Below are 12,079 nucleotides of genomic sequence, written 5' to 3' on the forward strand. Positions count from 1 at the left end.
ATACAACTGCTTTCCCACCCCCCCCCCCCCCCACCTCTCTCTTGCTGGTAAGTACACATGACCTATAGCAAATTAAAATAATAATAAATAATTTAAAAAATCCAAGTGTTTGATGAATGAGTTTGAGCTGAGAACTGACCAGGTGCAAGATCAGTAAACCTCATTATATCTAGTCCAGAGATGAGTGTGTTTGCAGATTCTGACCTCAAAGAGTGTGCAGGCTGGAAGCGAATATAAGTATATAAAAATAGTTACTTGTAGGACCAGCAGGTGGCATAGTAGTTAAGGGGCTGGACTCCCATATGGCCTACCACGATCCTGTACTTGGTGGCTTGAAAACCATGTCTGGAACATGTGCATGCATGCCCCAAATTCCAGGAAGCAAATGGAGGAGAAGGGATTGTGTATGGCCATCTTCCCTGAGGAATGATTTCTCACTTTCCCTCAATGTCTCTCTGTATCTCTCCTCTCTGGTGAGTGTACTTCAAAACCAGAGTTTTGCCCTATAGCAAAAACCTTTAAAAAAAAAAAAGTTACTTTCCTTTTATCCCTTAGGGGACATATGGAAAAGTATTAGGGGACCTCAGAGGGGATGTTTATAGGCGTTAGGTGAACCAAGAAGTAGCAAGGGGGTAAAGGAATCGACCAGTCATCATTTTTAAGTCCTAAGCATGTTGTTTGGTAAATGAGAACATTAATTTTTCCTGAGCAGAGTTGACCTTGTGGCTTCTATCCTAGGTACTCTCCTTTCTCTTCATTGGTCTGATGTCCATGATGATTCCACTGTGTAGTGTATTTGGAGCCCTCATTGCTGTCTGTCTCATCATGGGTCTCTTCGATGGATGCTTCATTTCTATTATGGCCCCCATTGCCTTTGAGTTAGTTGGTCCCCAGGATGTCTCCCAAGCAATTGGATTTCTGCTCGGATTCATGTCTATACCCATGACTGTGGGTCCACCCATTGCAGGTAACTATGATTCTCAAGTAATTATATTAACTCCAAGATTGGTTATAAATGGTATATTGACAAAGTTTTCTGGGGAGTCCCTTTATCCTGTTATCTAAAACACTCAGAAACACGTATACCAGTAATCTGGGCTTTCAGATTTCACAGCTCCTATATTTTACTCAGGAACAGGAACATAGTTTTTTAAAAAGATGAAGATTCTAAAAGATATTTAATATATATAAGCTTTGTGTAAGTGATTCTGTCTTCCTAAGGGATAGCTGATGAAAAATAACATTTAATCAGTGCATTAATGTAAAAACAAAATGTGTCTATCAACATAGGGATTATTATTCAACACTCAAAAGAAATGAAGCACTGCACTAATATATGTTGATACCAGAGGGATGAACATTGTGAACATTTGATAAGCACATTATGCTAGGTCGAAGAAGCAAAATATAAATGGTCACCTAGTGCACGATTGCATTATATGAGGTAGCCAGAATAGGCAAATCCATAGAGAAGCCATGGAGAATTGGTGGCTACCAGATACTGCAGGGAAGGAGGATTGGAAAGTAACTACCTACTAGGGATGGAGTTTCCTTTTATAAGTTTGAAACTAATTTGGAACTAGATAAGGTGATGATTTATTACAACAGTGTGAATGTACTAAATGCCAATGGACTGTCCACTTCAAAATGGTAAATTCTGTGTTATGTGCATTTCATCTTTAGAAGTCTTCTGTATAACAATATAACTATGTTTTATGACATTACTTGGGTGCCAATGTGAATCAGTGTAAGATGATTCAATACAATTATGACAAAATGCAAATGTACAAGAGTACTTCAAAAAGTCTGTAAAAAATGGAATTAAAGTATGAGTTATTTGAGGAAGGACAAGATGGCCAAGGAGGGGCATCAATCATAGCATATGCTCATAGGAAATTGCAAGAAAGTTGGATAGAGGAGTGAGGTGGGGCCGAGAGAACACAGAGCAGGATGTGGGGAGTGTTTGAGGTGCCAACCTCAAGTGGAAGACAGAAAAAAGTCAAATGTCCAAACTCAGAAAGGACCTGGAGACGACCAGAGGCACCTACAACAGGAGGGAGGTAAGTAGGACTCCCACTGAAGCTTCCAGTTCCCTGCTTCTACTTCACATCCCAGTATTTCCCAGCTGCAGGAGAGCACCAAGAGGGGAGCTGCAAGGATCTGCCACTCCAGAGGGAATGCGGAATTCCCTCCACCCCAAACCCCAGGCACACAGCACCACCCTAGGAACCAAATCATGCATTCCTTCTGACTGACAGGCAGGACTGAATTCCCACTCCCCTTCCCCTCTCCCACGGGACAGCAGGAGCAGTACCCTGCCCCCTCTGTTGCCTTCCCCGGAGCAGCTTCTCAGCAGCTTCTCCAGACCTCCCTGAATAGGGAGTGTAAGTGGAGGAGTGGGGAGGGGTAACTTACAAAGAGCGTGCCAGGGATCTCCTCTCTTGAGGGAAAGTAACATGGTAGAGTAACAAACACTCTACCCACTTTCTAGCCCTAGAAGCCCAGTCCTATAGGCCAGTATGGGCAGCTCTCACTGGGCAGCAGCTCTACTCCCTCTATCCAGCTGTGCACATGTGCCACTGGACTCATGTAGCTTGCACTACTAGACCTACAGTTCCCACATGACACAAGCCAACAGTATCCCTGTCCCTGCAGACAAGCAGCAGCCCCAGCGCTGCCCCTCCATCTATAAAGAGACACTCAGGCCACCAGATGCAAGGGGCTGGCACCACTGAACATGCAAAGTTCCTTCTGCTTAGCCCGGGCCCTAGCAGGCAGACACATGCAGCTATAGCTCTGGCGCTTGGCCACACAGAAGCATGACAACCCCAGCCACATTCCCCGAGCTGAATAATTCCCACTCAGACTAACAGCCTTACAGGAGGGAGTACCCAGCCCTGTCCTATACCCACAACAATCCCTGGTGTGCTCACCTGCATTGAACTATCTTCAGAGAGCTGCCATCTTTATGGAGAGAACCAGGGACTGGAGTGGACAGCTTCCTCTGTCTCCAGAGATTGCAAACAAATGGCTAATAAAACAACTAGCCACAGTCAACACCTCTATCCTTCCTATATACAGCCCACTCAAGACAGAGGCCATTACTTATTTTTAGCTGATATCTTCACTCAGCTAACTCAAGAGGAAGATCCTGATTCCTACCGAGAACTCAGACAACCACTCTATAGGGCAGCAGTCACCATTACTCTGAAGGAACCTACCTCTACAGTCGGAACACCAGTACACGACATTAACCACACCTAGAACCCAAAAACAGGCCAGGAGGCCCCCAGTACCCCCACTGGTGTCTCTGAAATGTGGTCTTCAATAAGGAAAAAAGAAAACAAACAAACAAAGACACTACTATAAAATTTAATCCAGAAATTAGGAAGAACTTCTCCATCAGATGCTGAAAAATTAATGCAGATACACAAGGAAATGATAAAAACAAATACCTCTTCCCCAAAGGAGCACACTAGTAATGGACATAATGCAGGAAATGAGAGCACTGTTAGAATTTTAGGGACCAGCAGTTGGCATAATGGCTATGTCGCTGGACTCCCATGTATTCAATTGCAGTTCAAGTCCCGGACCTGGTTGCTTAAAACTCACGCCAGGCATGTGTGGGTGTGTGCCCAAGATTCCGAGAGAAGAATGAAGGAGAAGGGATTGCGGCATGGCCATCCCCCCTGGGGGGTGATTTCTCGCTTTCTGTCACCTATAACTTTGTTATAGGTGAGCACATGCACCCTATAACAAACCCTCTCCAAAAAATAAAGAAAAGAAAAAAAAGAATTGATTTTATAATATTGATTATAACAAAACTCAGTGAGATGTGAACAAAACAGTTTCAGGTGATGAGAAAAACATGCACGACATGGAAGATTTAGTAGAGAGAGAGATGTATTTTAAAAAAGAATCAAACAGAAATCCCGGAGATGAAGAATACAACACAGGAAATTGAAAAAATTCTGTAAAGCAGATCGCCAACAGGCTATGCTATGCTGAAAAATTTCTGAACATGAAGACATAACCTTTGAAATAGTCCAAGACATGAAAAAGAAAAAATAACCAGTAAAAATGAAGAGGGTTGGGCCAGTCAAGTGGCATGGTGGTTGAGGTGGCTGGATCCCTATGGTCAATTGCACAGTTCAATTGCAGACAAATGGCTAATGAAACAACTAGCCACAGCCAACACCTCTATCCTTCCTATATACAGCCCACTCAAGACAGAGGCCATTACTTATTTTCAGCTGATATCTTCACTCAGCTATCTTTTCCAGTGGCCTGAAAAACACTCGGTGTGTGTGCAAGCCCAAAATCCCAAGAGGGGAGAAGAGAATGGACTGTGGTGTGGCCATCCTCCCTCGGAGGTGCTTTCTTATCTCTCTCTCTCTCTGTGCAGCGATTGCTTGTGCCCTATAGCAAAATTAAAAAAAAAAAAAAAAGGAAGGATATATGGGAATTATGGGACATGATTTGATGACCAAATATCTACATAAGGGATTTCCCAGAAAGTGGATAGGGAAAGGCATAGAAAAACTATTTCATGAAATAATAACTGACATTGTCCTCAATGTACAGAGATAGATATCCATATCCAGGAATATCAAAGGTTGTCAAATCATTCAGCATAAGATCTTTTACATGGCACATTATAGTCAAAATACCAAAGGTTAAAGAAATGAAAATATCTAAAAAGTGGTTAGAAATAAATGCCAAGTTACCTATAAAGGATATCCTTTTATCTAATCTCAGATTTCTCAGCAGAAATCATGCAGGCCAAGGCGGCATGGCATGACATTTTCAGAATTCTGAAAGAGAAAGAGTTCTAACCAAGAATACTATATTCCCAGCAAAACTTTCCTTCAAATTTGAAGGTGAAATAAAATCACTCCTAAACAAGAGTTGAAGGAAGTCACCAACACTAGATTGGCTCTCAAATATTTAATGGAGCACTACATCTGGAAATAGGAGGAAGACATATTAACTGTGGAAACACACAAAGGTGTAAAATTCCCTAGTAGAACAACCACACAAAGACAAATGATTCATCCCCTTCCACTATGGGAATCTACCAAACAGAAAAGAAAAATAATAACAGAAGAAACAAGAAAACACAGCAGTCAGGAACCAACCAGTCAAATGGCAGCTATAAATCTGTACATATTAATATTTAATGTAAATGGATTAAATTGTCCAATCCAAAGATATATATTGGCTGAATGGATTAAAAAAAGAAATGCCCTGTATTTGCTGCTTGCTAAAAACACGCCTCACTGGTAAGATACACACAGACTGAGGGTAAAATGTTGCTTTGGTTTCCATGCAAATAGAAACCAAAGCAGGTGTAGCCATCTTAATATCAGACAAAGTAGACTTCAAGATAAAATCTACATAAATAGACAGTCATTATATAGTATTAAAGAGATCAGTTCACCAAGTAGAGCAATTACAAATATTTATGTACAACATCAGGTCATTCACAAATACATTAATCAAAGACTTTTAGACCTAAAGGGAGACACTGACTTAAACATATTCATTGTTGAGGATTTCAGCACCCAAATCTCACCACTGAACAGATGATCTAAATGAAAAATTAAAAATAAATAAAGTGACACCAAAGTTAAACAATGCCATAAACCAAACAAACCTGACAGACGTTTATAGAGCATTTCTCCCAATAAACACAGAAGACATATCACCCCCCACTCAGTGGCACATAGACCACTTTCAAAGGCTAATAACATAATAGGGCACAAAACAAGCCTATGGAAATGTAAAAGACTAGAAATCCTACTTTTTAGGCATCTCCTCTGACCATAATGCAAAATTAAACTTAAAATCCACAACAGAAAGAACACTCAAAAATACACAAATATGTGGAAACTAAACAGCATACTCATGAGTGATTTTGAATCTACTGAAGAAATTGAGTGAAATTTTAAAATCTTAGTAGGACCAGCAGTTGGCGTAAATGGTCGCATCGCTGAACTCCCATGTAGTTGACTGTGGTTTGAGTCCTGCACTCAGCAGCTTAAAACTCATGCAGGGTGCCTGTGCATGTGTGCCCAAAATCCTGAGAGCAGAGTGAAGGGCCTGTGGTGTGGTCATCCCCCTGGGGGATGATTTCTCACTTTCTGTCTGTCTCTGTCTCTCTGGCAAGCGCACATGCCCTATAGCAAAAATCTCTCTTAAAAAACAAAAGAAATTGGGGCCTGCAGGTGGTGTGGTGGTTACGGGCGCTGGACTCCCACATGGCCGACCATGGTTCGAGTCCTGGACTGGGTGGCTTGCTTTTTCACCTTTCCTATCTCTCTCTCTCTCTCTGGTCAAATTAAAAGGGACCAGCAGTTGGCATAATGGCTATGTTGTTGGACTCCCATGTAGTCAACTGTGGTTCGGGTTCCAGACCCGGTGGCTTAAACTCATGTCAGGTGTGTGTGGGTGTGTGTGTGTGTGTGTGTGTGTGTGTGTCCAAGATCCCAAGAGGAGAATGGAGAAGGGATTGTGGCATGGCCATCCTCCCTGGGGAGTGATTTCTTGCTTTCTGTCTCTGTCTCTCTCTGTCTTTCTGGTGAGTGCACGTGCCCTAAGAGCAAAAAACCTCTCAAAAAAAAAGAAAAAAAAGAAAAGAAATCTTAGTATATTTCATTTAACATTTAATAGCCTAGCTTGTTCGTTCGTTCGTTCATTCTTTCTCTTTTTTATGTATTTACTATTATTTTTAAAATTTGCTATAGGGCACGCACACTCACCAGAGAGAGAGAGAGAGAGAGAGAGAGAAAGTGAGAAAACAAGCCTCCAGGTCTGGGACTTGAACCACAGTCGACTGTGTGGGAGTCTAGCATCCCAACCAGCACACTGTCTACCAACCCCAAGGCTATCATTTTAAATAATTTCATGTTATTTTATAAAAATTTTTTAACAAGACTGTTTTGAAATGTAGACATTTTGAGGTATGTACATATGAGACAAATTTCAACTGGACAGTCTGTCCACCTTCAGTTGAATCAAGGACCTGTAAACCATGTGTTAGAATACCCCACATGGCCTCTGAGGAGTTTTGAAAAAGTAAGAGTTTTGAGAAAGCAAAGTTTAGTTGCACATATTTTTTCCCAAGTACTGTGATATCTTGATATGCAAACCTAGAGGCTTGTATTCGGTCACAGATTAAAGATATGAAATATTTTCTTTTCTCTTATCAGAAAGTATATTTCAGGTCCATTTCCTACAAATATATTTCTAAGGTGTTTGAACCAGTCCTGCTGGGGTGACATCATTAGGCTGGGACTAGCCCATCAGTGTGAATGATCTGAGACTGCTAATAATCACTCTTGTTCTTAGTGATAGCTTTTTCTCTTCTCAGGGTTACTACGTGACAAGCTTGGCTCCTATGATGTGGCATTCTACCTCGCTGGAATCCCTCCCCTTCTTGGAGGTGCTGTGCTTTGTTTTATCCCATGGATCCACAGTAAGAAGCAAAGAGAGATCAGTAAAACCACTGCAGGAGAAAAGTCAGAGAAAATGCTGGAGAACCAGAACTCTCTGCTGTCAAGCTCATCTGGAATCTTCAAGAAAGAATATGACTCTATTATTTAATGTCTTATATACCTCCACCAGACTGAACTTCCTTTTGAATTTTAAGCAAGTTCCCTTTTATATGAATTACAAATTTCTTATTTTTTTAATCACAACCTAGGAATAGCACAAGAATTGGAAACAGAACTCTCATTACTACAAGAACCATTTCCTGCCACTGAAGAGCTGTCTGATATTTCCATGTCTGAGGGCAGATATTCTGACACGTGAAAACATGTCTGAAAGTCAAATATTGTGAAAATTTCAGTAGAAAGCAATTTTGGAAACTGTGAATGTTATTTAGCTTGTACAAATATTTAAAAATACCTCAAGCTATACTAAAAGGGTTGCAGTTTGCTTAGGACTGGAAATATTGCTTTTTGTTTCACATGGTGTCGTGAGTGCTGGGACCTCTGTTTTAATTTCTTCTGCTCTTGGGAAACGTATAAAATTTAAGCTTGGATTCTAGATTATAGCAGATCTACCTAAACCTCAAGTCCATGTTAGAGTTGCTTGTCTGCTGTTAAGTAAGTTATGGAATTAAAATATTCTGATTTGCTCCAGTGTCCTGGGAGCAAATTCTAACAATGGATTCCGAATGAACACGTGCGATAACAAGGATCCTATTCATATTTAGAGGGGCAGGGCAGTTCAGAAATCAAGCATCTCTTCTGTTTACACTTGTGTCTTTTGGGTTTGTAGTGTGTTTTACTCAAGTAGCCAGAGACACCCCAAATTCCTGAATTTGCTTCAATGGTAACAATAAAGTATAACAGAATGCATGAAAAGATATTCTGGCAATTTTAACCTAGAATTTTTCTGACTTCTGGATATGTTAGCACTAGGACCCAACTTTTGAAAAAGTCTTCCTGACCAAGTTATCAGATTTCAGCTAAGGGAGCAAACTGGGAGCAGGGAAGGGAAACCCTTTGTATTCACGAGGAGAATACTATTTCTGATAGAAACAATTGCTTACATTGGCTTTTGAAATTAATGGGTCTTAACTGGTTAAAAGTACTTACAAAGAAAAACAACTCCTACATTTCCAAAACTTTCAGGCAAAACCGTGCATTCATACGTACTTATCCCATGTGTGTTTCCCATCAACAGTCCCGTTATTTCTTTCTCTATATATAGACTATGTAAGATAGTTGTTAGATTTGAGAATCTAAAGTTAAAAAACCAAAGTCATGCCATGACCCATACTCATTTTAAAAAAACAGAAACCTTTCCTATATTCCTAAAATTAAGTTGTACTTTTTAGAGTTAATATGTGGGGCTTGCAGGTGGCATGGTGGTTAAGGCACCATGTGAACTCCCACATGGTCAGCTGTGGTTTGAATCTTAGACCAGGAGGCTTGCTTTCTCATAGTCCTCCTCTCTCTCTCTCTCTCTCATTCGGTCTCTGGTCAAATTAAAACAAAATAAATATGGGACCAGCAGATGGCGTAATGGTTATGTCACTGGACTCCCATGTAGTTAACCGCATTCAAGTCCCAGACCGAGCAGCTAGAAACACACCAGGAGCGTGTACATGTGTGCCCAAAATTCCAACAGAGAATGGAGGAGAAGGAATTGCAGTGTGGACGTCCCGCCTGGTGGTGGGGGGGGTGATTTCTTGCTTTCTGTCTCTCCATCTCTCTCTGTCTCTCTGGTGAGCTTACACATCCTATAGTAAAAATCCCTTTCTAAAAAAAATAAATTAAAATTAAAATAATTCCTTTTAAATAGTTAATAATATGCAAAGTATATTTAAACCCTAAGTGTAAATGATGTTAGATCTTCCTTGAATGTAGCTTGTGCACCTGAAAAAAAAAAATACTTTTTTTCTTTTTTAAAAAAACTTGCTAGAGGGTGCATATGCTTGCCAGAGAGAGACAGAGGAAAAGAGAGAAAGAACCCCCTCCCCCATGGCAGATGGTCATGCCTCAATCCCTTCTCCTCCATTTCTCCTTCCAGGATTTTGGGCACACATGTGCTCATGACTACCATTGTTTCTCAAGCCTCTGGGTCTGGGACTTGAGTCACACAGATTGCCATGTGGGATCCAGCCACCTTAACCACCACGCCGCTGGCTGGACCGAATGCTATCTTTTTGAAAGTGCCATCAGGATCCACCAATTTCTAATTAATTATAGAATGAGAAACGTAATTCTATCATGTTATTATTATCTTCCATCATTTCTAAAAGGTAAAACTCTTCCATTTCTTATCTCTTGCTGAAGATGCAGATACTTAGAGGGCATATGGATTTGTATCTGCTGCTTTCAGAGGGGCGGGCAGGGGGCTGGATGAAAGTGAGGCTGTAACTGAAGAGCTGGAAAACCCAATGACTTCTTCCAGCTTTCTCATCAGCCACCATGAAAGTTTAGAGTGTAAATGCTAAATGTGAATTTATTTTTAATCAATTTTAAATCATTTTGCTTGTGAAGATATTTAACAATCTACTATGCCATATACATAGTGGCAACTTATTACTTCTAGCAGTTTCATGCTTCCTATTCACGGGTCTTACGTAATTTGTCTATGAAAGTTTCTACTGTAGAAAAAGAACTTACATTTCGATCACACTGCCCTTTCATGTTCTTATTTTATTTAAGCTTTTAGAAAATGACTGAGGGGGCCAGCAGGTAGTGTAGTGGCTAAGGCACTTAACCCTCACGTTGCCAACTGTGGTTTGAGTCCTGGACCCGGTGGCTTGAAAATCATGCCAGGTACATGTGTGTGCATGCCCAAAATCTTGAGAGGAGAATGGAGGAGAAGGGATTGTGGTGTGACTATTCCCCTCTGGGGTAGTGATCTCTCTTTTTCTTTCTGTCTCTACAGTAAGGACAAGCACTGTACAGCAAAAATCTCTCTTAAAAAAAAAAAAAAGAAAATGATTTAGACATGATAATGTAATACATTACCAAGTTCTTCATTTATTCATTTCCAGTTATATAAAACATTACTTCCTCATTAATATCAATGCTTTTGAGAAGTTCAAAAACATTCGTCTAAGGTCAACCACAAAAAATTGCCATTTTATATATATAAAATATATATCTAAAGCCATCCCCTAGCTCTATAGAAACAATAATTCTAAGATGGAAAATTTACTCTGTAAAAACCTTACTTTTTTATTTAGAAATTTGGCTAATTTTAAGGAAAGGGAAAAAAAGGGAATAATATGAAGCCTAAAGACTTAGTCTTCTTTGATTATTATTTACATAAAAACACCAAAGTAACAAGTATTTTAATAAAATTTAGATCTCAGAATATTGTATTTGTGTATAATGGAATGACTCAAACTGGATCTATAACAAAAAGCCCCACTATTATAGATTCTTATAGGATGGTACTCTGTTGTAATAATATACAATTGAAAAAGTATAAAGGTAAGATGTTAAATTATGTAATATATAGTTTTAGCAATAGTTGTTTGGTAGGAAAAGACCTAAAAGTCTAACCTATGTAAATCAAGGAAATAAAAAACACTCAGAGACTTTCATAAAGATTTAAATGTTTTAGATCAGACATACTACTTTAGTAAAGTAAATCTTTTCTAATTTCTTAATAGAGTGGTACTGTTTCAGTAAGTGACCTGATAAGCCTAATTTTCTTTTTTCTTTTTTAAATCCTGACACTTTCTGAGAGGAGAATAATACAGAGCCAGAACTTTGCTTTTTATCATATTCTCCTTATTCTAAGACTCAGTAAATTTTCTAATCTAAGAGGTTCTAGCATTTGAGGCCAATAATAATGTAAGGAAGGGAGCAATCATTTTCCTCTGTAAAAACTCTGTAAGATACTGTTAACAGATGCCCAAGGAACTCCCAGAAATGTTTTGGTAAAATGTTATTACAGTGGATATTGTTGGGATCCATTCATTTAAGTAATAATATACCACGTAGGTCATCAATGCTTTGTTCAAAATTTGGAAATCTCTTTGATCATAGTTGCAGTGCTTTTAACCTTACATCCCCACTATGGGATTTGTAATCTCCACTAAAAATTGTGTAGTGTTTGAATTAATTTCAACTGCTATTCATAAGAAGAAATAAGACTATTACCCACATATTTTCTATTTACACATGTTGCAGATGATCTCATTCATGGCTTCTGTCCAAGTACGGAGGAACCTCAACATTAAAGTAAATGCATACGTAGTTGTAAAGTGAACATTAATCCTTTTAACTACACTTAAGAATATTTTAATTTATACCAATAGCTTTGCAAACAGTCCTCTGTCCAGATGACTTTTGGTGTTAAGTCAACAGAAAACTGGATAGAAAGTGCAGTACAAGAGGAGGGTAGGCAGCCTACAGCATGGGTGGGTGGCTATGAGGAGTTGCCGGTGGTGCGCTTTCACATTGTCTCCTGTGAGTTTTCCCTTACTCTTTCAAAAAATTATTTTTATCTTCATCACTCATACACTATTTTCCTCTATTTTCCCCCATCCTTCAAAAGCCTCCTGAAGAGACCGTTAACATCTTTGTTTTGTTCCCCTGGTTAT

At 39.5% G+C, this 12,079-nt stretch overlaps 1 protein-coding gene across 1 annotated transcript in view; it reads left to right on the forward strand.

Annotated features, from left to right (window-relative positions):
- SLC16A10 (solute carrier family 16 member 10) overlaps positions 1-8,374 on the forward strand; it is a gene marked incomplete at its 5' end in the record, with an annotated part of 172,611 nt that extends 164,237 nt beyond the window's left edge. The window contains 2 exon segments of the mRNA XM_006157003.3: positions 739-967; positions 7,373-8,374. Coding sequence (XP_006157065.2) covers positions 739-967; positions 7,373-7,605 — 462 coding nt within the window.
- Between the last annotated feature and the right edge of the window lie 3,705 nt (positions 8,375-12,079).

Source organism: Tupaia chinensis, unplaced genomic scaffold, assembly GCF_000334495.1.
Source record: "Tupaia chinensis unplaced genomic scaffold, TupChi_1.0 Scaffold000527_1, whole genome shotgun sequence".
Taxonomy (NCBI): domain Eukaryota; kingdom Metazoa; phylum Chordata; class Mammalia; order Scandentia; family Tupaiidae; genus Tupaia; species Tupaia belangeri.